The sequence below is a fragment of the Gallinula chloropus genome (genome assembly GCF_964237585.1).
Source record: "Gallinula chloropus genome assembly, chromosome: 2".
Lineage (NCBI taxonomy): Eukaryota > Metazoa > Chordata > Aves > Gruiformes > Rallidae > Gallinula > Gallinula chloropus.
In genome coordinates this window covers 160,421,426-160,447,045 of record NC_140086.1, presented here as the reverse complement: position 1 = coordinate 160,447,045, position 25,620 = coordinate 160,421,426, and the positions used below count along the sequence as shown (strand labels likewise).

General features: G+C 45.5%; 1 protein-coding gene across 1 annotated transcript; it reads left to right on the top strand.

Moving 5' to 3' along the window:
* Nucleotides 1–3,160: 3,160 nt before the first annotated feature.
* Nucleotides 3,161–21,134, top strand: SEC22C (SEC22 homolog C, vesicle trafficking protein; the record flags this gene model as incomplete). Its single annotated transcript, XM_084280346.1, has 6 exons — nt 3,161–3,342; nt 7,405–7,568; nt 10,857–11,039; nt 17,395–17,513; nt 19,244–19,309; nt 20,720–21,134. The coding sequence occupies 6 exons, from the start codon at nt 3,161–3,163 to the stop codon at nt 20,918–20,920; spliced, it is 915 nt and encodes a 304-aa protein (XP_084136472.1). The 3' UTR covers nt 20,921–21,134.
* Nucleotides 21,135–25,620: the final 4,486 nt, after the last annotated feature.

The window sequence follows — 25,620 nt, the reverse complement described above, 5'->3', positions numbered from 1 at the left end:
TGGCATGGTGAGTTGAATGATTTATATAGGGTAGGTACACAGGCTCCCATGGTATTCTCCTGGAGAAGCTGGTGGCCCATGGCTTGGACAGGTACACTCTAAAAACTGGCTGGATGGCTGGGCCCAGAGAGTGGTGGTGAATGGAGTTAAATCCAGGTAGGGACTGGTCACAAGTGGAGTACCCCAGGGGTTGGTACTGGCACCCATCCTTTTTAATATCTTCATTGATGATTTGGATGAGGGGATTGAGAAAGTTTGCAGATGACACTGAGTTGGGGGGGGAAGTGTTGATCTGCTGGAGGGTAGGAAGGCCTTCCAGAGGGATCTGGGTAGGTTGGATTGATGGACAGAGGTAATGGGTTGATGTTCAACATGGTGAAGTGCAGGGTCCTGCACTTTGGTCATAACACCCCCAGGCAACACTACAGGCTTGGGGCAGGGTGGCTGGAAAGCTGCACAGAGGAAAAGGATCTGGGGGTGTTGGTTGACACTCACCTGAACATGAGCCAGCAGTGTGATACAGGCCAGTGACATCCTGGCTTGTATCAGGAATAGCTTGGCCAGCAGGACCAGGGAGGTGATCGTCCCCCTGTGCTCAGCTCTGGTGAGGCTGCACCTCGAATGCTGTGTTCAGTTTGGGGCCCCTCACTTCAAGAAAGACACTGAGGCCCTGGAGCGTGTCCAGAGAAGGGCAGTGAAACCGGTGAGGGGTCTGGAACACAAGTGGGATGAGGAGCAGCTGAGGGAACTGGGACTGTTTAGCCTGGAGAAGAGGAGGCTCAGGGAGACCTTATCACTCTCTCCAACTCCTTGAAAGCAAGCTGTGGAGAGCTGGGGGTCAGCCTCTTCTCACAGATAACTAGCAACGGGACAAGAGGGAATGGCTGCAAGTTGTGCCAAGGGAGGTTCAGGTTAGAAATCAGGAGAAATCTCTTCTCAGAAAGAGTGGTTGGGCATTGGAACAGACACTGCTTTCTGCACTGTTTCTTTCACAGCTGCTAGCACAGCCCATTGGAGATGGGGGTGATGTTCCAGGTTCACATGGAATGATCTTGGTTGTGCTGAAAGGAAGGTACTGAGCTTACTGTGATTCCACAGCTCGACTGCTGGAGAGGAACTGGGAGTGGTAGTGAAGAAACTTGACATCTAATTCTTCAGCCTCCGTTTTAATAGTTCAAAATACCACTTCTCAGGTGCTGTGTAACCTTCTGTAGTTTCAATTTCGTTTTCTAAGAGAAGAAGTTGTGGGCAGTTGTGCTTTCTGTCAGTTCCTCTGACAAGTGTTAGTTGCTTTAAGGTGTTGCTAAATTCCAACTGCCTTTAACAAAGGGATAGTTCCTGTGAGTTACATGGAAGTGATTCCTGTGGAGCAGAAGTGAGAGTCTCTCAGTGCTGCTCATGGTCAGAACACAACCCTTGTTAGATGTTAGAGCAGCTCTACAGGCAAGAGACCTTATGAATGCCTGAACCAGAAGAGGCTTTGCTCTGTTACCTCCTTGGACAGGAAAAATATTTGATGATGAGACACGTTTCAAAGCACCTTTGAGCACTGTAATGAAAGAAGGAAGGTTTAAATTAGATATTGGGGGAAGTTGTTTTACAGAGAGAGTGGTGAGGGGCTGCAACAGGCTGCCCAGAGAGGTGGTGGATGCCCCATCCCTGGAGGTGTTCAAGACCAGGTTGGATGGGGCCCTGGGCAACCCTGTGTAGCTCCAGGCCTGGAGGTTGTTGGCCCTGCTTGTGGCAGGGGGGTTGGAGCTCTGTGATCCTTGGGGTCCCTTCCAACCCAGACCAGTCTGTGATTCTATGAATTGAGAGGGCTGTTTAAAGCTGCTAGGCCCTACATCAAAAGTTTGAGTTCACAATGTGATTTTTCTTCTTTTTAACTGATACAAGTGCCTTTTATAAGTGCTTCACTTACATAGTTTGCCTGAAGCCGAGTAAATCCTTTATTTATTTTCTTTTCCTTTTTCTTGGCTTGTCTGTGATAGTCACTTAGTCTGTTGATGTAGAGCTCCTCTCTTATAGGAAGCTAGGATGGCTTAAAAACAGTGATTGGGCTGTCAGAAGTCCTTTGCATGTAATTTCACAGTGTCTTTGGAAACATCTGGGAATTCGTATATTGAAAATTCATCAAAAAAAAAAATGATCTGTCTTCCTTTAGAGAAAATACTCTTCCAGATGATGTTTACTCACTGCATGGGATTTTTTTACCTTGTAAATACTGATGTGGGTATGGCCATTAGTTTGTTTTCTGAAATGCTCGTTGTGGTTTGATAGGACAAGGGGAAATGGCACAAAGCAGTGCCAGGGTAGGGTCAGGTTGGATGTTAGGAGAAAATGTTTCACTGAAAGGGTTGTCAGGGCCTGGAACAGGCTGCCCAGGGAGGGGGTTGAGTCACCATCCCTGGATGTGTTTAACAGACAGGTAGATGAGGCTGTGGTTTAGCCTAAGACAGGAACAGTTGGACTGGATGATCTTAAAGGTCTTTTCCAACCTTGTGATTCTGTTATCTTTCAGAGACTGTGTGAGCTGGATACTCATGGTATGTCTGAAGGACAGATCTCCTCTGTGTTCTGAATGTACCAGGTAAATCCCCATAACAACTTCTCCTGGGAGATTGTAACCTGTTAAAGAGGAAGAGGTGAAGAGAGGGTAATTTTTAGCCTATATTTAGTCCTAATTGATGCTGTAAAAGGAGCCTGATGAGGCTGTAGCCTAAAAATTATTTATGTATGTGTGTTGTACTAGAAAATCAGATGAAGCTAATGCAGCTGTCTGCAGCACTAGTGAAGATACAGCACATCAATGGGAGTTACTCAGTTTCCATAAATACTGTGAAGAATTCAGCCTTTCTTATGCATGAGGTAAAGCAGGAGGGGAAACAGTGATACTTTTCAGGTAGATAATTCCTCTGTCACATCCCCTGCCTCACCTTTGGTCCAAAAGAGTAAATAACGTGGCCAAAGCCATGAGAACAGCTTGGTTGTCTTTGAACAGCAGTAGTGCAAGAGGTGCTGTAGGGTGGCAGTGGTGAGTAAACTCTTACCTTGACATACCTCTGGCTAGCACACTGGATTGTAACTACCTACTGTCACATCCATTATCCTGATGGAATGTTTTCTTCCCAGGTTGTCCTCATGAGTACTCCAGTGGAGAATGTCCATGATTTTCTTTGCCTGTGTGGTGAGGGTGAGGGATGGACTTCCCCTCTCAGCCTCCACAGATTTTCATTTCAACCAGGGCTTTCTGGAATGCAGGAAGAGGTTAAAGGCATTGTCCTCAGTTCTGGCACAGTACCCAAGTCGAGGCACAGCAAAAGGACGTGACCTCAGCATACAGTAAGCCCCTCCTTTCCTTTCTTTGCTTTTTCTTTACTTTTCATTTTTGAAATGGTTGGCCTGGGGATTGCTTGAGCTCTAGGTATATTTTATAGTGCCTAACTCCAACCTGAAATCCCACCACATGTGTCTAGATTGTAACCTCCAAGCAGTATTTTGAAAGCTTACTTCCCAGCACCGCAGCCACACAGCTCCTACTCAGTTTAGTAAGCATGTGTTAAGAATTGCTTCATTTAGGTTTCATCTTTTGTAGGAAATTCTATCTGCTTGCTGGGTAGTGCTTGCTGCTATCAGCAACTGGAGTACCTGGGACTTCTACAAATACCTAGGAATTACTTAGTTCAGTCTAAAGCCCAAAGCCTTTCCTTCAGTGACTGTCAGCCCTTGCTGATGCCTTCTCTCAGGCTCCTACAGTTCCAATTCTGGCTTTCACAGAGCTTTGACTCCCTCCTACGTACTGCCACTCTGTTTTCTGAATACCAGCAGGGTTCAAGCTTTTAAAGCTCTGGCTGATGAGTGTGTCTTGCAGAGTCCTGAAGTGTACTGCCAGTAGCCAGTGTGGAGAAATTGGAAATCTTTTTTTTATTGGAGAAGGATTTGCTTGTCTTTATTTTAAGAATCACAGAATCACAAGGTTGGAAAAGACCTTTAAGATCATTGAGTCCAACCATTCCCATCCTGTGCTAAACCATATCCCTCAGTACATGATCTACCTGTCTGTTAAACACATCCAGGGAAGGTGACTCAAGCCCCTCCCTGGGCAGCCTGTTCCAGCCCTGACAGCTCTTTCAGGGAAGAATTTTTTTCTAACATCTGATCTGACCCTGCCCTGGGGCAGCTTTGTGCCATTTCCCCTTGTCCCATCTCCTGTGCCCTGGCTGAAGAGACCATCACCCACCTCTCTGCACCCTCCTGTCAGGTCACTGTAGGCAGTGATAAGGTCTCCCCACAGCCTCCTCTTCTCCAGGCTGAACACCCCCAGCTCCCTCAGCCGCTCCTCATAGGATTTGCTCTCCAGCCCCTTCCCCAGCCTGGTTGCCCTTCTCTGGACTCACTCCAGGACCTCAATGTCCTTCTTATGGTGAGGAGCCCAGAACTGGACCCAGCACTCGAGGTGCAGCCTCACCAATGCCCCAGTCCAGGGGCACAACCACCTCCCTAGAAAGAAATCAAGATTTCAGTCATTGATGAGGATTTTAATTTACTATTGACTTTCATTTAGCTCTAAAAGTGAGGTGTAGCTCATGGTTGCATTTCTCATTAGCAAATGTAAGAAAAATTTTAAGTGAACCTGACCTAAAACTTCCTGTCCCTTTTTGGAGTACTGATGGGAGAAGGAATATCCCTGAACTTACACTGAATGAATTGGAAAAGCTGAGATTAGCATTTTAATTCCTTTTCCCTCACAGTGAACTTGTACCCTTTAATGCTAATGTGTTCTACTGCTTTTAATCTACTGTAGTCTCTACAGCAGTAAGCTGTGCATCTGGCTCTGCATGGAGAAGAGTGCACACAGATAACGCTCTGAATTACTGACAGCTTGGAAAAGGTAGTTTTATGTAGGGATGGTGTTGATCCTCAGCTGGGACAAAAGGAATTTGGGGAATCTACCCAGTGTGACTAGGCTGTCACAGACCTAATCAAAACTGTAATTCACAAGTATATCACAGAATCACAGGGGTTGGAAGGGACCTCCAGAGATCATCAGGTCCAACCCCCCTGCCAAAGCAGGGTCCCTAGGACAGGGTACAGAGGAGGCATCCAGATGGGGCTGGAATATCTCCAGAGAAGGAGACTCCACACCCCCTGGGCAGCCTGTCCCAGGGCTCCCTCACCCTCACTGTGAAATAGTTCTTCCCCATGTTGGTGTGGAACTTCTGTGCTCCAACTTGAGGCCATTGCCCCTTGTCCTGTCCCCACAGACCAGTGTGAAGGGGCTGCCCATTCCCCCCTTGCTGCGATTGAGAGATGGGACACAGCTTGATGCAAGCAAAACCTCAACTTATTGTATCAAATCACAAGTTTATACCCTCTACAAAGCCTGTACGTGCCTGAGTTTCATTGGTGCTCAGATGCCATTCTACATTCATTATTTGCTGATTGGTTAGAAACACTTAGGAACACTGTCAGTGAAAGCAGTTTAAGCCTAGCAGCATAACCTTTTGTACACACCTTATTTTCGTTCCTTACAGCTTGCTTTGTTCTTTCATTCAAGGCTGACTAGTTACTCCTCTGTCTGGCGCCCTCATAACTCATCCCCAGTTCTTTTTCACTTCTTATCAGTAAGTTTCCACTGTTGTTTAACCCACCCAGGGTTTGTGACCAGCAAGTGCCAGCACATCACCTTCTAGACACAGCTGCACAGTGTCTGAAGTCCTGTAAGAGTCCTGTGACCCCTTCCCCACACCCCCTGTGTCCCACACTTCAGCTATTGATAAAGATTAATCAGATCCCTCTTAGTCTTCTTTTCTCCAGGCTGAACAGCCCCAGCTCACTCAGCCTTTCCTCATAGGGGAGATACTCCAGGCCCTTCAGCATCTCTATAGCTTCTGCTGCACTCTCTCCAGGATATCCCTGTCTTTTTTTATCCCAGGGAGCCCAGAACTGGACACAACACTCCAGGTGGGGCCTGACCAGGGCAGAGTAGAGGGGTAGAGCCCCTCCTGTGACCTGCTGGCCACACTCCTTTTGGTGACCTCCAGGATGCCATTGGCTCTCTAAGCCACTGGGCACACTGCTGGCTCATGGCCACCCTGTCACCCACCAGGACCCCCAGGTCTTTCTCCACAGAGCCCCTCTCCAGAAGATCATCCCCCAGCCTGCACTGATTCCAGCAGTTATTCCTTCCCAGGTGCAAGACTTTACACTTGCTTTCATTAAACCTCATTTGGTTTCTCCCTGCCCAGCTTTCCAGCCTGTCCAGGTCTCTCTGGATGGCAGCACAGTGTTCCTGTGTGTCAGCCACTCCTCCTCCCAGCTCTGTATCATCGGGTACTTGCTGAGGGTGGATGCTATTCCCTCACTGAGGTCATCAGTGAAGATGTTAAACAAGACCCCAGTAGTGCAATGAATAAATAAAGAGGTGATAAAATCAAACCCACAAGTATTTCTGTATGAGAAAGATGAAATGTATGAATAGTAGAAAAGAGAGAAAACAGAGGAATTGTTCTGCTTCAAAACTTTGCTTTTTTACTGAATTATTGCTAATCAATGGCTAAATGTGAGGGCAGATCTTCAGCCTTCTTACAGTGATGGTTACAAATCTGTAACTAGGGTGGGGATTGTGGAAGTTTAGATATCTGCACTATGAGTTCTGACACCTGAACTAGGTGCCCTGGCTCCTACTTGTTTAGTGAAGCCTGAACAAGTGTGATTTATCTCATCTCTAAGTACACACCTGTGTTTTGGCCATATGAATCTCCTGTTAAGTTTCCTAGAAGATTTTGGGCCATCTATAAGTGGAAATTTGGGCATAAACATGGCTTCGGTGTTAGAGGAACCTGTTTTGGAGCAGAATCTTTATTGCACTTTTTCTGACACATATTTATTTGGTACAGGTGACTTACCAGTAACAGTGTTGGAACACATTGGTTATTCCAAGTTAACAAACACCTCTTGCTGTCCATAGGAAGTTGTCACATTCAGGGGCAGCAAGGAATACATCTGCTTGCTTCCTCTGAACAAACTTGCTTGGTTTCACTTTTCCTTGTAGGAAGCCACTGTGTTTTACTTCATTATCTTGTTACCTGTGATGTTTCTGGCCATCTCTTCTCTTACTAACATGAGTTAGCCTGGGAAAATAACACCCTGAATTTCACTGATTAAATCTGTATGGTGATCTTTAGCATGCTAAGGCATACTGAAGGAGTTAACAGTAAGTTTTAGGTCTAGAGGGGCTGCTGGACTGTTACAGCAGTGTGAATATTCTTTGTGCAGTCTGCTCCTTCAGTGCAGCCTGTACATTTTTGTTTTGACAGAAAGCACAGTTTAATTCTCACATCCAGCCTGACTCTCTTACCTTTTTATATTGATGTTCCTTTTTTTTTCTCTCCCCTGTTTCAGTTTCCTTTCTTCTGGGGATATTGCCTGCATGGCAATCTGTTCCAGCAGTTACTCCACCATCATGGCGTTTTGCTTCCTTGAAGAGCTTCAGTGGGAATTTGCTGCTTCCTATGATACAACAAGCATCAGTTTAGCATCCAGACCATATGCTTTCCTTGAATTTGGTTTGTAACTTTGTTCTCTAATAGTAAGAATTATGTGTCTACTACTTTTATGATGTTATACAATATCTCCTGGCAATTGATCATAAAAATGAATCTCTGTGTGTGCCTTTGCATGCATGTGGTGGAAGAGGAGGAGATCTTCACTAAAAGCAAGTGTGCTGTCTTGCACCTGGGAAGGAATAACCACTTGTATCAGTACAGGCTGGGGATGACCTGCTGGAGAGGAGCTCTGCAGAGAAGGACCTGGGGGTCCCTTTAGATGAGAGGTTGGCCATGAGCCAGTAGTGTGCCCTGGGGGATAAGAGAGCCAGTGGGATCCTGGGGGGCATCAAGAGGAGTGTGGCCAGCAGGTCACAGGAGGGGATCCTCCCCATCTGCTCTGCCCTGATCAGACCCCACCTGGAGTATTGTGTCCAGTTCTGGGCTCCCTGGGATAAAAAAGACAGGGATCTCCTGGAGAGAGTCCAGAGGAGGGTCAGAGATGCTGAAGGGCCTGGAGCATCTCCCTTGTGAGGAAAGGCTGAGTGAGCTGGGGCTGTTCAGCCTGGAGAAAAGAAGACTGAGGGGGGACCTTATTAATGTTTATAAATATCTTAAGTATGGGATGCAGGGGGAAATGGGCAGCCCCTTTTCAGTGTCTGGGGACAGGACAAGGGGCAATGGCTGCAAGTTGGAGCACAGGGAGTTCCACACCAACATGTGGAAGAACTTTTCCCCAGTGAGGGTGAGGGAGCCCTGGGACAGGCTGCCCAGGGGATGTGGAGTCTTCTACTCTGGAGATATTCCAGCCCCATCTGGATGCCGACCTGTGTGACCTGTCCTAGGGACCCTGCTTTGGCAGGGGGGTTGGACCTGATGATCTCTGGAGGTCCCTTCCAACCCCTGTGATTCTGTGATCTTGCAATTGCCTTAAACTATTAGATTGTTGGTTTTGCAGTTCCTGAGAGCCCCTGTAATAGATGAGTAAAATGCTGTGGTGATTAAACAAGCACAGAAGAAAAAGAAATCCACATCTAAAACATATTTCTGAGTTAATTAAAAAAAATAACACGACAAGTGGAGACAGATTCACGAACTATGGGGGTTGGAAGGGACCTCCGGAGATCATCAAGTCCAACCCTCCCTGCAAAAGCAGGGTCCCTAGGACAGGATACTTGAACAGATGGGTGCAGGGAAAAAAGGGAGACAGATTATTATGGGCAGTTTTACTTCTGGCACGACTCAGATTCACATAATACTTCATCATCACACCTAGTGTTTCTTTTTTAACCTGATATAAATGGGGTTTTTTTAGCCATGTAGCAGCTGCTCTATGGAACCTCACAGCTTTGATTCCAAATTTCCTTGCAGTGAGAAGCTCTTTTCTGGGAAATAAGTGAGTTAACACACTTCTGTGCAGATTTTGGTAACAGTGTTAAGCTCATTGTTAAAAGATTTGAGAAATCCACAGGGAAAGCATATTATACAGCTTTCTTATATGTTATTTTGGGTGGATTCCCTGCAGGGCACGTTCCAGGTGTGGTATAATTTTATATAGAAATCTAAATTACTCTTTGAGTAAGAATTGAGGAAATTCTAGCCTCTTTTAATGGCATAAGGCTTTTTTTAAAGAAAGAAAACCCTTTTTTTTCCCTTTTTCTTTCAGTTTTACTATTAGACTGTGTTTTGTTACTTGCTCTGCCTAATGTTTCTGTGAGGTTTTCTTTGTGTGGTGTTTGTTTGTTTCTTTTTCCCTTTTTTTCCTGTGTTTGGATGTAAAATGCACTTGATGCCTAAGATCTTAGCCTTTTACCTGGTAGTTACAGATAATTAGAACAGGTTTAAGGTAAAAGACAGGATTTTTCACTAAGGGATGTGTGTGACACTCTGTATTCTAGGACAGCATAAAGTGCTCCTGTGTGGTGTCAAAACTCATGCTTAAGCTGTTACATATGTATTGTAGCAAGTAGCAGCTGTGGTTAACCTGTGCAAGTCTCTAGTGTAACAATAGCTTAAGGGTATGGATTTCACTTATAGGATATCTTAGCAAATTAAATGTTTCTGGATTTTATTCCCCTAAATCATAGAATCATAGGATGGTCTGGGTTGGAAGGGACCCCAAGGATCATAGAGTTCCAACCCCCCTGCCACAGGCAGGGCCACCAACCTCCAGGCCTGGAGCTACACAGGGTTGCCCAGGGCCCCATCCAACCTGGCCTTGAACACCTCCAAGGATGGGGCACCTACAACTTCTCTGGGCAGCCTGTTCCAGCCCCTCACCACTCTCTGTAAAGAACTTCCCTCTAATATCTAATTTAAACCAACCTTCCTTCAGCTTTAATCCATCCCCCTTGTCCTTCCAGTGTCTACTCTTTTAACAAGCTGATTCCCCTCCTGTGTCTCTGCTCCCTTCAGGGACTGGAAGGCTGCAGTGAGTTCCCCCCCAGGCTCCTCTTCTCCAGGCTGACCCAGGCCAGCTCCCTCAGCCTCTCTTCATAGGGGAGCTGCTCCAACCCTCTGAGCATCTCCGTGGCTCCTCTGAACCCTCTCCAACAGCCCCACATCTTTCTTGTATTGAGGCCCCAGCTCTGGACACAGGACTCCAGCTGGGGCCTCATGAGGGCAGAGCAGAGAGGGACAATCCCCTCCCTGTCCCTGCTGCCACCCCTCTGCTGATTTAGCCCAGGATACCAATGGCCCTTCTGAGCTGCAAGATCAGCTTGAGTTTGCCTGTATCTGCTCAATAAAATAGGAAGTAGCAGTACTCACAGTGAGGTGCTTCAGCTCTGGAGGTGTGAGTAATTCCTACTCAGACAAGATCTCCTCCAGCAGCCACCTTTGTGCAAAGGGATTTGCTTGGGGATGGTATTGAATTTAAAGTGTGAGAGAAGAAACAGGGTGATCCTCACGTAGACCCGTGGCTTGGATGTTGGTGTAATCACAGTGGAATTGCTTCTGCCAGAGCTCTTCATGACTCAGATGAAAGGGGAATTAATTTATTTCTGTGCTGGAAGAAAAAAAAATAATCCTTGACATTGTTAAAACACTGGAGGGAATTCCTTCTCCTGGTAGTTCATGGGGAGTTTAAAATATGTGTTAACATCTACCCTGGAATATCAAAGCTCCTTTTCAGTCCACTGGCAGGCAGGATGTGGAGATGTATCCAGGAGGGAGTTGGTGGAATATAAAATACCTGCAATATGATTTATTGTACCTAAACCAGTGTGGAATGAGCTGATTAATAATTACCTAAAGCCTGGAAGTTCTGTGGAGCTAATTGAAGCATGGGGTTGTTTTTTATTGTTTCAGATAACGTTATTCAGAAGGTGAAATGCCACTTTAACAGGGCAGGTGGCTCTCAAACCAAGGCCAAGTGGGAGAAGGTTGAAGAAGAGCTGAAGTTCCAGCCCCCAGTTCAGCTGAAACTAGAGGACACAGAGCTGATGAATGGGATGGCTAACGGTGGGCATGCAGGTGTCCATGTGGAGGTTGGTAAGTCACTACTACACACAGGTGACTGTAGACTTCCTGAGCCTAACTTTGCAGAGGAAAAATGTGCAACTGTGGTGGTTCCTTTTGTACAGAGAAGTTACATGTGTAATGTGTGTGAAGCCCAAGAAAAAAAAGGCTGCCTTTGTGTCATAGTAAAAAAGGAGACCCCATCTGGAGTCCTGTGTCCAGAGCTGGGGCTTCCAATGCCAGAAAGATGTGGAGCTGTTGGAGAGGGGTCAGAGGAGCCACAAAGATGATCAGAGGGCTGGAGCAGCTTCCCTATGAATAGAGACTGAGGGAGCTGGGCTGGTTCAGCCTGGAGAAGAGAAGGCTGTGGGGGGACCTCATTGCAGCCTTCCAGTCCCTGAAGGGAGCAGAGAAACAGGAGGGGAATCAGCTTTTTAAAAGTGTAGATAATGTCAGGAGAAGGGGGAATTGATTGAAGCTGAAGGAGGGAAGATTTAAATTAGATATTAGGGGGAAGTTCTTTACAGAGAGAGTGGTGAGGTGCTGGAACTGGCTGCCCAGAGAGGTGGTGGATGCCCCATCCCTGGAGGTGTTCAAGGCCAGGTTGGATGGGGCTCTGGGCAACCTTGTGTAGCTCCAGGCCTGGAGGTTGGTGTCCCTGCCTGTGGCAGGGGGTTGGGACTCTATGATCCTTAGGGTCCCTTCCAACTCAGGCCATTCTATGATTCTGTATCATAGTAGACATCATACTGTCTTTGGATTACAGCAGATAGACATCAGAGCCTTTCAGGACTTTTGGTAGTATCTTTTTTTTTCCAGCCTTAGATCAGCTTCTGTATGTGAACAGTTGGTTGTAACTGGACTTGAAGTTTTCAGTGTTAAATTCACTTTAAAGGAGATGTTTGTTAAATTTTCTGTGAGCAAAGAAGCTCTGCTCACTCACAGCTTGTGAGAGACATAATTACAATGTGAACGAGTCGCTTCAGCCTTGAGGAAATTAAAGGTGAGAAGATTATGAGCTCAGGGTAAAATTCTCATACCCAGACTGTCTATCTTGAGTTATTCTCCTCTCTTTGTTTTCTCCTTTTACCTTATTCTGTAGAATTTAATGCATTTGACTAAAAGTCTGATAGATATCTGTATAAACAACAAGGGACCTTTTTGTAATGAATACTGACATTTTACCTGCTTTTAGAAGTACTAATCTCTGCTTATTTATTTTAAAACTGGCATCCTTTTATTTGTGTTTCAGTTGTGCAGTCAGAAGTCCTTCCTACTTCCTCTCCAAAATGAAATGCTTTTAATCCCATTAGCATGGGGGTTTAAATGCAGCTGGAGTGCCATGAGCTTGTATTTCCTTTTTTTTGCTGTTGTTTTTGTTGTTCTTGACTGATGAAACACTAATAAAATTAAGTTCCAGTTGCTCAGTCTTATTTTTTCTGATGGATGAGCTGGAATCTAATTTGACATAGGTATTTGAAGTTAAAATATAGATGGGAAGTGGCCAGGAGGAAGGAAAAAATAGAATTGAAAGCATTTTACTTGACAGTCCTGTTTGTGAGTGCTCCTTGGAACTGTGCTTGAACCTTAAATATTTTCATGATGTCACAGGGCTTAGAAATTCTTTGCACCAGTATGAGCAGTTTCAGTGCCAGTAAAGATTTGCAAGTTACTCTGTGTCCACAGATCAGAGAGACATTTTCAGCTCCCCCATTTTCTTAATTGGTTTCTTTTACTTTCCATCTGGCTTTGTATTTCTGGCTGTTCTCTCTGGTCTGACCCAAACACTCTCCCAGATTGTTCTGCCTTTATTTTAAGGCTCATATTGATGATCATCTGTTTCCCTCAGCTGGAGTCAGCTTTCCTGGCTTATGTCTCTCTCCTCTCATCACTACCTGCCAGCTGAATTCCACTTTGCTGCTCTAAGTTTAGCAGTGTGGAGAGTGTTTGCTCCCATGTTAATCACAGAACCACAAGGTTGGGAAAGACCTTTAAGATCATCAAGTCCAACCATTCCCATCCTCTGCTAAACCATATCCCTGAGCACCTCATCTACCCATCTTTTAAACACATCCAGGGCTGGTGACTCAACCCCCTCCCTGGTCAATCATTGTTTATATGATGGCCCTGCTGTACAGGAGACTTCTTGAGCATACCTTGAAGCATTATGGTTGCAGGAGAGCAGAATTGAATGGTGTCTCTTTTCTGTAGTGAAGACAGCTCTATCAGTGGACCAGTCAAAGCATCCATCTCCTCCTGAGGCTGTAGCTGGGCACTGTCATCTTTTGAGCTGTGTGATCACATCCCCTGGCTCTTCTTTTTGGTGTGAAAGGTGTCTAAAAAGTCAGGGCAGTTTTGTCCTTGTTACTATATATGGGAATAAGAGTGGGGTTGTTTTGTGAGTTTTTTTTTGGGGTGTGTGTTTGGTTTTGGGGAGGTTTTTTTGTTTGTTTCTTTTTTATTATTCTCTTTGTTCACAAAATCACAAGGTTGGAAAAGACCTTTAAGATCATCAAGTTCAACCTTTCCCATCCTATGCTAAACCATATCCCTGAGCACCTCATCTACCCATCTTTTAAACACATCCAGGGTTGGTGACTCAGCCCCCTCCCTGGGCAGCCTGTTCCAGGAACATTGTTCCTTCCTTTGTTAAATAAACCCAGCCCAATTCTTTCTAGAAAGACACTAGCATTATATCCTTGGTCAGCACCTACACAACCTCAGTTTTCACTGCATGAGCTTTGCTTTGTGTCTCTCCATACAGGCAAAGCTGATAAAGCTCTGGAGGACAGCAGGGTGTGTATACAGGAGAAAAACTGTGAGGTGTTAGGTAGGTTTCTGTGAAGAGAGAGAGTTTTTACATCAGAACTGTCTCTATGAAGTCAAAGAACAACTTGTGCCATTCATCTAGTAAGCATGCTGTTAAATTATGCAGTGCTGTGCTCCCCTGGATGAATGTTCTTAGTCTTTTGTAGGCATGAGGAGTCCTTCACAGGATCCTTTTTAAGGTGTTTTTTGACAGTGTCTCAGGTCTGTCTTTTTGTGGGCTTGTATTTTATTCTAAAATGTTTTTAGTCTGATTTCCTTTTTCACTCCTGGTGCTGCCTTTATCTGGAGCTGTGAGTATGTGACTCATTGTCAAGCCCTTGTTGTGCTGTGCCTTGAAGAGGCAGAACGGAGACATCCATGTCAGGCTCCAGTTAAATAGCCAGAGGCCTCTGCTCAGAAAATCTTTTATAGGCAGAAGCTTCAATTTTTTCCTTGTGGGAGGATGTTTTCTCAGAATCATTCTGTACGTGTTCAAGCCTGCAGATGCATTTTTCCTGGCTGCTGGATAATCTGCAGTCCCCAGAACATCATCAGTCTGGTTCTCATCCTCTGAAGTGCTCAATGTTTCACAGGATCTCAGAATCATAGGGGTTGGAAGGGACCTCCAGAGATCATCAGGTCCAATCCCCTGCCAAAGCAGGGTCCCTAGGACAGGTCACACAGATCAGAGTCCAGATGGGTCTGGAATATCTCCAGAGAAGGAGACTCCACACCCCCTGGGCAGCCTGTCCCAGGGCTCCCTCACTCTCACCATGAAGAAGTTCTTCCCCACATTGGTGTGGAACTCCCTGTGCTCCAACTTGAGCCCATCGCCCCTTGTCCTGTCCCCACAGACACTGAGCAGAGGCTGCCCATGTCCCCCTGTGTCCCACCCTTCAGATATTGATAACCATTGATCAGATCCCCTCTCAGGCTTCTTTTCTCCAGGCTGAACAGCCCCAGCTCACTCAGCCTTTTCTACTTGAAGGATTGAATCAGGTTGAATCCCAGTTAGCGTTTGTGTTTGTGCAAAATCCTGCTGTCTTGCACTAAGAGCTCTCCTCTTCCCTTATTTAATGTAATAAGAAATGCTTGTATGAAATTTTCTTTATAAAAATATGATAGAATTCACCCAAGGAAGTGTAATGATTTTTCCCTAGCAGTACCCACCTTGCTCCTGTGCAATTTGATTGTGAATTACATCCCAGAATGATACAGCAGAGACAAAACTCTGCAGCAAAGAATTAAAGATTGGTTTTCACAGGCTCTGAATCCTGAGCAATGAGATTTTGTCCTCTCCCCTGCATTTTTGACAGTGCTTTTTTTTTTTTTTCCAGTCCAGTAGAATAATAATAATTAACTTTTACCTAATATTCCACGCTGTGCTCTTCAGCCTGCAGAAGCAGTGTACTGGGATTTCAGGCAGAGAAGGGCCTGGGGGTGTTGGTTGACTGCAGACTGAACATGAGCCAGCAGTGTGCACAGGTGCCCATGAAGGCCAATGGCATCCTGGCTTGTGTCAGAAATAATGTGGCCAGTAGGTCTGGGGAGGTGATTGTGCCCCTGGACTGGGCATTGGTGAGACTGCACCTCAAGTGTTGGGTCCAGTTCTGGGCTCCTCACCATAAGAAGGACATTGAGGTCCTGGAGTGAGTCCAGAGAAGGGCAACCAGGCTGGGGAAGGGGCTGGAAGGCAAATCATCTGAGGAGCAGCTGAGGGAGCTGGGGCTGTTCAGCCTGGAGAAGAGGAGGCTGAGGGGAGACCTTATCACCACCTACAACTACCTGCCAGGAGGGTGCAGAGAGCTGGGTGTTGGTCTCTTCAGCCAGGTGACAGGAGATGGGACAAGGGGAATGGGCTCAAGCTGCACCAGGGCAGGGTCAGAGCAGATGTTAGGAAAAAAATTCTTCCCTGAAAGAGTTGTCAGGGCTGGAACAGGCTGCCCAGGGAGGGGCTGAGTCACCATCCCTGGATGTGTTTAGAAAAAGGGTAGATGATGTGCTCAGGGATCTGGTTTAGCATAGGACAGGAATGGTTGGACTTGATGATCTTAAAGGTCTTTTCCAACCTGTGATGGAGTTGGAATTCATGCCAGACAAAATAATTGCACAGACACCTATAAATGATACTTTATATCCCTGTAGTCATTTGTCACCACACGTTTTTACAGCCATCTCTCAAAATCTCTCTTGAAGGAGCAGATACAAGTGTTTCCCTGTCTTAAACCTGCAGCCCTGCAACATTTAAGCTATTGCAGTGTTTCACCTGCCACTGGAATGAAGGCAGATCTGTCCTCTGCTGGGTTTCTTAGTTCATCTACAGTACTCAGGAGCTGGCTACATCTGGACAGGAGTTCCTGAGAACCAGGGAGACTTCCTGAGGGCTCATTCATTCTCTGCTCTATCTAATCTGTTTGCTTGTGTAGGAAAAGATCTGGGTTTGGTATTTGACATGTAAGTTATCCTTCTTATTGTTGTGCTGACAGTGTTCCTCTTGTGGTGATAGGAGGGCAGGGAGGGTATGGTTGGAAATGTAGGTGAGTGTCTAGGTGTGGTGTCTGTTGTTGAGCTGGAGTATAGCTAGGGGAGAAATAGGGGAGCTTCTGGATGGCCAAACCCCTGAGTTTGAAGCAATTGGTTTCAAAGTTAAATGCAAATGATAATAATTGATCTGGTCTTAATTGGGTGTGTAACAGAGCATCCTGAAGAAGTGGTATTTAGGTGTGTAGGTGTTAAATAGTGATAGTGGAGGAGGTGAGAAAGGGAAGAGGTAATTGGGTACCTGTGAAGGGTGGGTGGGTTGGGAGAAAGGGCACTGTTGTGCACTGTAAAATGGGCTTCAGAGGCCAAAACCTGTAGCATCCTGTTTAATTCCTAGGCCCTAGATTTGACCATGTTTTATCAGTCCAAAATGCCCAGAGGAAGGAGCAGCAGTTCTGTGACAGGCATTTCTCCTCTGTGACTGAGTGGTGTCATCTTGACAACTCTACAACTGTTCCAGCAGCCGAGGATCGAAGTCCTCAGCTCCTGCAGTCATCTTCTGGGAACTCCTTGATTAGGGGCTGTATGGAAACCATGCAGGTGAAGCTAAATTGCTGCTGGACCCTCAAACTGTCAGTGAGAAGAAATAAGTAATTACTACTTGAGGAAGAACTGAATTGCTCTCTTGCTTCTGTGGGTGTCAGAGCTTTAAGCTCATTCCCAGACCTTTAGGTGCTTAAACCCCCTGGCTTTTCTACTGACCTGTGAAGAGTGTTAAGCATGCTAATCTGCTGAAATAAACAGTTGAAAAAATACCTCTGTGCACCATAAAAACCAGACATCAATGCCAAATGTCAGAAAAATACACATTCTGTGGCATAATCTGTTTTAAAAAAATCCCCCAGAGCTCTTCCTGACTTGTAGGTGTCTGAAGAACCAAGCAGTGTCATGCAAGAGAAGAAAGGTGTTTCTGTCCATAATTAGTCATCTCTGGAGCAAGCATTGAAAATGTTGAAAACCTGTGTCTTTTAAGTTAAAAGATTCAAATGAATAGTGCTGATTTTTCACTAATTTTTTTCAATTTCTTTCCTTTTCCAAGTCCCCACTTACAGAATGCAGCGTGTGACTCCCCTGGGGATTCTCTCCCTTGTTCTGAACATCATGTGTGGGGCTCTGAACCTCATTCGAGGAGTTCACCTGGCAGAGTATTCATTTCAGGTAACCCTGATTGAATTCAAACCTGTAAATGGGTTAGAGGGAGGGAGTTATTTGGGTAACCAGATTAAGGGTGGCTGTTCTGTTCCTTAGGGGAACATACATCTTTCTACAAGAAGTGTTTTGTTTGTTCCATGAATTATAGAACCACAGGCTGGTTTGGGTTGGAAGGGACCACAAAGCCCATCTAGTTCTAACCCCCTGCCACGGGCAGGGACACCACTCCCACCAGCCCAGGGTGCCCAAAGCTCCATCCAGCCTGCCCTTGAACCCTGCCAGGGATCCAGGGGCAGCCACAGCTTCTCTGTGCAGCCTGTGCCAGGGCCTCAGCACCCTCAGAGTAAAGAATTCCTTCCTAATATCTAATCCAACCCTGCCCTCTTTCAGCTTAAAGCTATTGACCCTTGTCCTATCACCACACTTCCTGGTGAATAGCCCCTCTCCCACTTTCCTGTAGGACCCCTTTAAGTATTAGCAGGCTGCAATTAGGTCTCCCTGGAGCCTTCTCTTCTCCAGGCTGAACAAGCCCAACTCTCTCAGCCTGTCTTCATAGGAGAGGTGCACCAGCCCCCTGATCACCTTCGTGGCCTCCTCTGGACTCACTCCAACAGCTCCATGTCTTTCCTGTCCTGGGGACCCCAGAGCTGGACTCAGCATTGCAGGTTGGGTCTCACCAGAGCAGAGCAGAGGTGCAGAATCCCCTCCCCAGACCTGGCCACACTGCTCTGGATGCAGCCCAGGACACAGTTGGCCTTCTGAGCTGCCAGCTCACACTGCTGGCTCATGCTGAGCTTGTCATCAATCAGCACCCCCAAGTCCTTCTCCTCAGGGCTCTTCTCAGTCCTGCTACTCCTCACATGTTAGTTGTATATTGTAGCATATCACAGATTCACAGAATCACAGGGGTTGGAAGGGACCTCCAGAGATCATGGGGTCCAACCCCCCTGCCAAAGCAGGGTCCCTAGGACAGGTCACACAGGTCGGTGTCCAGATGGGTCTGGAATATCTCCAGAGAAGGAGACTCCACACCCCCTGGGCAGCCTGTCCCAGGGCTCTGTCACCCTCACCAGGAAGAAGTTCTTCCCCATATTGGTGCAGAACTCCCTGTGCTCCAACTCCCCTTGTCCTGTCCCCACAGACACAGAGAAGAGGCTGCCCATGGCCCCCTGTGTCCCACCCTTCAGATATTGATAACCATTGATCAGATCTCCTCTCAGTCTTCTTTTCTCCAGGCTGAACAGCCCCAGTTCATTCAGCCTTTCCTCATAGGGGAGATGCTCCAGGCCTTTAATCATCTTTATAGCCCTAAAATATTCCAGTTTATCCTTTATTTTGTAGGGAGATTGAAATCCAGAGAAGGAGTTTAGCCTTGCAGGCTGGCTGGCTTCCCTTCCCCCCCCTACCCCCCCCCCCCCCCATTCTTATATTTTGTTCTAGATAATTTTATATAATTTTTTTTAAGAAATATAAAACTGCAAACAACTTGTTTTTTTGGTGGGGGGGAAATGTCCTGATTGTAGGGTGCACAGCTTTATTTAGCAGGAGTTGGCACCTAAAGCCTTCTTGGTATCTTGTTCAGTGATACTCATCTCACTGTTTAACACTGTTACAGTCAGTCAGCATAAACCAGGATGAGAGATACTTCATGTAATACAGTGTTCCAAAATATCCAGCAGTGCTGGCTCAAAGCTGTACCTCATGTAGCTGTTTGTCACTTCTTTTCATCCAAACAGGAGGACCATGAAGGAATTGGGAATGTGATAGCTTTTTTCCTACCTTTTCTAGCCTGTGTTTTTCAGGTATGTTAAATATAAATAAACCACTTTCTGATTATTTTAATGTTATAATATAGAAGATGAAATAATTTCCAGGTAAGCAGGAGTCTGGTTTGGTTTTCCTGGCCTCCCTAGGTGATTCCACTGAGCACTTGAAAGGCTAAGCAAATACAGGACAGCCACGTGACCAAAAATGTTCTAATTCCCATTAAAAATTAATTTTAATCCTTGAGACAAATGTGGTTGTTGACTTTCATAGATTGTTTTGGTGTTTTTTCCCCATAATACATTATTTTCTCTGACCTCCTTATGCAGAAGAGTCTGAGGAAAATATTATATGCTCAAAATGACTTGTTCTTCTCAAAGGTTTCCTTGAATGCCTAAACCAATGGTCCAAGACCTTTGAGGACAAGATTTGTAAAATCTTCCATTTTTAGACTGCCATGGCCCAGAGCTGTTGTAGTTGGGTTACAGGATGGGAGAAGTTATAACTTAATGCCTGTGGTATATTCATTGCTTAGCACTGCAGCATTTGGCTGATGGTTTGGGCACCTAAAAATTTCCATTTATCCATGGTATTTAAAACTTGCAGAGAGGCTATTTATTGTAATATAACAGACAATGATTTAGTGTCTTTCAGCCTTCTTATACCTCTGCTCTCAGCAGAGCTCAGCTAGTAACTGAAGCTGGAGCAGCTAAATAAAGATGAGTTCTCTCTTAACTGATCTATAGGAGTCATCTTCCCAAAATGCTTGTGCAGAAATTGAGCTCACATGTGAAGTGCTTTCTACAGGCTGATCCCTCCTTGTGTCATCAGCACAGTTGGAAACTGTGACCTGAAGTGAGAAAGCACGATCTGTTACTGCCTCAGTTACTTTTTTAACTCTTCTGCCAGCACTTCTGTGTTTAGGAAGGGTTGTTGCTCCCCTAAGGTTTGCTGCTCTTCACACATGCTTAGGAAATGGGTTCCACCTGATCTGGAATTGAGAAAGAAAAAGAGCTGAAAACCCCAGTTAATAGAAATGATGGTCTTTCTGCCAGTTCAAATCAGGAGAGTGAAGAACAAACACATCAGGAGGAGATTTGGGTTTGCTGTTTGCCTGTTTCTGAGCCTTTGTCTTGCAAAACTCATGGGTGGTTTTGGAAAGCTGGCCCGGCTTTCAGACTCCTTGTTAACCCATGCTGAGTCAGGAGAGCAGGGGGACACCAGTTTTTGAGTACTGTAGCTACCCAGCAGTGTCTGGGTTGAGGCCACCACTCCAGCTTTTCTTGGAGGACCTCTTGATAGAGCAGTAAAAGGGAAACTTGGAGCTCCTTTGGGATCGCTGCAACCCCCGGCACCTGCAAGCAGCACAGATATGCCAACACTTCCCAGCTATATCTCTTGTCTGTGCATAGTTTAATGCTAACACTGTCTCTCTGGTCCTATTGTAGTGTTACTTGTACCTCTTCTACAGCTCGGGGAGGAAGCTGAAGACGTTTGTACTGTTGTTCTCTGTGTGTTTATGCAACGTCTACTTGTACGGCTTACGGAACCTCTGGCAAATAGCCTTTCACATAGGAGTGGCATCTCTCTCCTCTTATCAGATACTAACAAGGCAGCTCATGGAGAAACAGCCTGACTGTGGAGTATGAAGAAAGCTCTGGGTTCACTGCTCTTTATTTTTACAACTTCTTTTTTGTAATAAACTGGGGGAAAACAGCTCTTAGTATCTCTGAAGATCTGCAAGGATGGTTATTCCAAGGTGGATGTTTCAAAGCAACTTGAAATAAAGTAGGATACTGTCAGTGTCTCAAACACACAGCAAGGAATGTGGCACGTGGGAATTGTGCTTGGTAGACTTTGTCAGGTGGCATCAACAGATGGAAGTTCTCCTTACCATAAACAGGCTTTTCACTCCTTGACAACATTTTGCCATTGGGCTTTCTAACATTGTGGTGGGTTGATGTCTCACCCTGCCAGTGCTTCTGAAAATACTAAAACCATGTAGTAAAATGAAGACCCAAGTGGTGGGCACCATTTTTGTCTGTAGAATTTGTTAACAATTAAGATTCTTGGTAAATGTAAGTAAAGGAGTTGTTTGCCATAGTTAGATGAGCTCAATATCGGTGAGGAAAAATTGTTAGGGTGAGCTTCAGGATAAATTTCTGTAGGTTTTGAAGGAAAGGAGGCTGTGGCTCTTTTAAAAAACCCCCAAAACATAAAGGCTTTAAATATCTCCTGGCTAAACAGCACGTTGTAGTTAAGTTTGTGCTCATTGGTTAATTGCAAATAAGCTTGGGGCAGCATAAAATAAACCAAGTGAATAGAAGTGATCTTTCAGCTCAAGTGGCCTCTATTTCTTTGGTTAAGGTCACTCCTAGCATAAGGGTAATTCCACATTTGCTTGGTCTGTATGGATAATAAATCTTCCAAGCCTTCTTATGACAGGCCACCAGCTCCTTCACCTTTCTTTTAGAAATAAAACCTGTATAGCTGGTGAGTAGAAAGCCATTTCCATTAATGGCAAGCAAGAGCAGGTTCTCTTTATTATCTAAAACACCTTTAGTTAATGGTGTTCTCACACTAAGGTGGATTTATGAGCGTGCACTTTGGAATATAGTCCTTAAGAGCTGAAATTCCTCACCTCAGCCACACTGGGTGTTCTTGTGTGTCCTGTGCTGAGGTGCAGATGGGCATTTTAGAACCTATTATGAGTAACTTAAGCCTTTTTTTTTTTAATGTAAACACAGCCTAGCATTTTAATCCAGCTGTCCTTGAACAGAGAACAGGTAGAGAGCTGTAGGTGTGTTACTGTGAAAGTGTGGTCCTAGGTTTTTCTTTATCATTATTATTTTTTCCTTAAGAAACTTTTCTGGTCACCCCATTTCTTCCACCCAACGTCTCTCACCAAAGATTTCTTTTCCCCTTGTGTTGCCTCTGCCTCTGGTGGTTGCAAAGAGGTTAACACGATGCAGGGTTGTCTTCCTGAGCTCACAGAACCACACTTGCTTCCTTGCATCTCAGAGAATTTTCCTGAAGCCTCATGATGTGTAAACACCTAAGGGTATCAGTAGACCACTAGACCAGAAGCCTGTGTATGTTGGAAGTGTTTCTGCCATGCAGCTGACTGCATCTGTGGCATCAAGAGGCAGCTCCTTACAACCTAAACAGTTCCTAGGGTGTCAGGATGCTTGTGCCAGGGTTTAGTACTGATGAGCTTTAAGTTTCCATGTTGTTCAGTCCCAGTTGTACTGGGTGATACCACCCAACTCCCAGCCCCAGCCCTTTTTAGCCTCCACCAGGCTAAAGACTTCTCAAGAGCTTTCCTGTTGCTCAGTAGGTTTGGATCTTTATCTGCCTGCTGTAGCTTCAGGCATGCAGAGTGTTTACATCTGGGGCACAGGGCCAGTGAACTGGTTATCTGCTTTCTGTTCCACATCCCTGTATCAAGCTGATGATTGCATTAAACTGGAATGTTCCTGGTGCTTCCTGAGCATCAGTTTGCTTCATCATAAACCAAACCCATCCCTGTGCCAGGTGGTGTTAGCAACAGCACTGCAGTAAGAGTAGTAGGGCAAGTCATTTTGATAGCTGGCCTAATTAGCTCAATTACAGTGGAAGAAGATTAAATTCAGCTTTAATATTTTCTTTTTCCTGACAATGTTTTGGTAAAACCAAACAAAACTTGTTGGTTTTGTGTAATATTTTGTGCAATATTGTATTTTTCCCCTCCTTTATGGATTAGATGGAGGATGCAACTCACTCTCTTCTACTAAACCAGCAAAACTCTGGTTTGCTGTTAGTCTTAATCCTTTTGCAACCTTTCCCCCCTCCCTGCAATATGTGTAAACCATATTAAGGAACCCACATGGATTAATATGTGAGTGTTATCCATGTGATTTGGAGATGAGGCAGAGCGTGTGTAGTTTGACCTGGTTTTATTTTTCAGGTTAATACAATGCTCCTGTATCTGTTTAAACCTTTTTCTTCTGCTGAAACAGCAAGAGGAATGTAGTTTACATTGATCTCAGTGCTTTAAGGTTTAATGAAAAAGAATGACTTGCAGTTTGAGGACATGAAATCTGCCTCATAATGCAGGATTATGCCTGTATTGAATCAAATCCCCAAACAGGAATCCATCCCCTCTTTGTTCCACTTTTAAACTGTTTAATCTACTTTGAATTGCATCTCCTTAATTCTCTCAGTTCTCCAGATGAGTCCTTTTTGGAAGCTCTTCCTCACCCAGCAGCTCAGCACAAGAAAATAGGCAAAGAATGAACTCTGTTAACGTAAAGATTTGCAGTGCTCAGTCACTTTACAAAGCTGATCGTTCTCTGTGGGGCTCTTTTTCCCCCTCCCAAAGACCTGTTAAGTTTGTAGAAGGTGGGCTGGTACCTTTTTTTAGACCTTTTTTGCACTGTATTAATAATTGAACCTGTGTAAATGTGTATAAAATCATTTTGCATGTAAATGTATATATGTATATATATCTAATAAATGGCTTTTTTTTTCTAATGGTTGTCTTCATTTATGGTCCTGATGAGCTGAGAGGCACCAGGTTGGGCAATTCATTTAGTGCTTTGTGTGGCAGCATTCAAAAAGCCTTTTAAAAACACACTTGGTTCTTGTCTTTTTAACAAATAACTTCAAAACCAACCTGGTTTCAGCTGCTGTCACAGTGTGGGCTGGGTTATTTGTGGTCTCTCTTCCAGGAAGAAATGTCTCTATGTAAAGTCAGGGTGGCTTCCTCTGAGTTAAAGATCTCACTGATACCTCACCTACCTGGCTGCTTGCTGGCTTTTTGTTCAGGGTGGGATCAGGGATGATTTTATTCAGTCACCTACACTCTAAAAAGTGATTGATTGTGTCAGTTAAACTATGTAAATATAAATATTTAAATTAGAAACTTGCTTAGTGAAGCAGCAGGTTAGAGGAGGCTGTGATGCCATCATTGTAGCTTTAACAGTCTTGCTCTTTACTTCCAGCAACCATGTTTAAAGGCCTTTTCTGTTACACTTGGATTTTGGTTGTGGAAGTGTGTCAGGTAAGGTGGGATGTGGTCCTGCAGGTCCTTTTCCAGTTGCTTGGCAGTGAGTGGCAGAGATACTGCAGGTTGCCATCAGATTTTCAGCCCAGTCTCTTAGTGGAACCTAATCTCTTCTTAGTCCCACCAGTCAGTTCTTGCTAAGTGTTTATGGACCCTTTTGGGCTCATTTCAGCCACTTTTGATAAAGGTTCTGAAGACACTGACTTGTCAGGCTTTGTAGAAACCCTAGAATCTCCTGAGTTGGGAGAGACCCACAAGGACCATCAAGTCCAACTCCTGGCTCCACACAGGCCCAGCCAAGTCAGAGCAGGGCACTGAGGGCGTCATCCAGATGCTTCTTGACCTCAGCCAAGCTTGACCTGCCCCTATACACCAGCCTGTACTATAATAACTTAATGATTTTCCTTAAGTGGCCAAGGATTCATCACTCCCCCTGTCTGAATGTGATGGGTTCAGGTGTTGGCGAACATGCTTGGGGAGAGAGATGCTTTCATAGAGCTCCCTGTCTAACCAGCAGCCACAGGATCAAGTAAAAGTCAAAAAACTGGAAGAAATCAGGCTGGTGGAACTGCTGGTTTCTTCCCAGTTTAGTGGTCTTCTGCAGAACAATGCTGACATGGCCAATCACAACTCTGGGCTGGGTGGAGAATGGATTGAGAGGAGCCCTGAGGAGAAGGACTTGGGGGTGCTGATTGATGACAAGCTCAGCAGGTGCCAGCAGTGTGAGCTGGCAGCTCAGAAGGCCAACTGTGTCCTGGGCTGCATCCAGAGCAGTGTGGCCAGGTCTGGGGAGGGGATTCTGCCCCTCTGCTCTGCTCTGGTGACCAAACCTGCAGTGCTGAGTCCAGCTCTGGGATCCCCAGGACAGGAAAGATACGGGGCTGTTGGAGTGAGTCCAGAGGAGGCCACGAAGGTGATCAGAGGGCTGGAGCACCTCTCCTATGAAGACAGGCTGAGAGAGTTGGGCTTGTTCAGCCTGGAGAAGAGAAGGCTCTGGGGAGACCTAATTATGACCTGCCAATACTTAAAGGGGTCCTACAGGAAAGTGGGAGAGGGGCTGTTCACCAGGGAGTGGGGTGATGGGACAGGGGGCAATGGCTTCAAGCTGAAAGAGGGCAGGGTTAGGTCAGATGTTAGGAAGGAATTCTTTACTCTGAGGGTGCTGAGGCCCTGGCACAGGTTGCCCTGTGAAGCTGTGGCTGCCCCTGGATCCCTGGCAGGGTTCAAGACCAGGTTGGATGTGCTGTGAGCACCCTGGACTAGCAGGTGTCCCTGCCCATGGAAGAGGGTTGGAACTGGATGGGC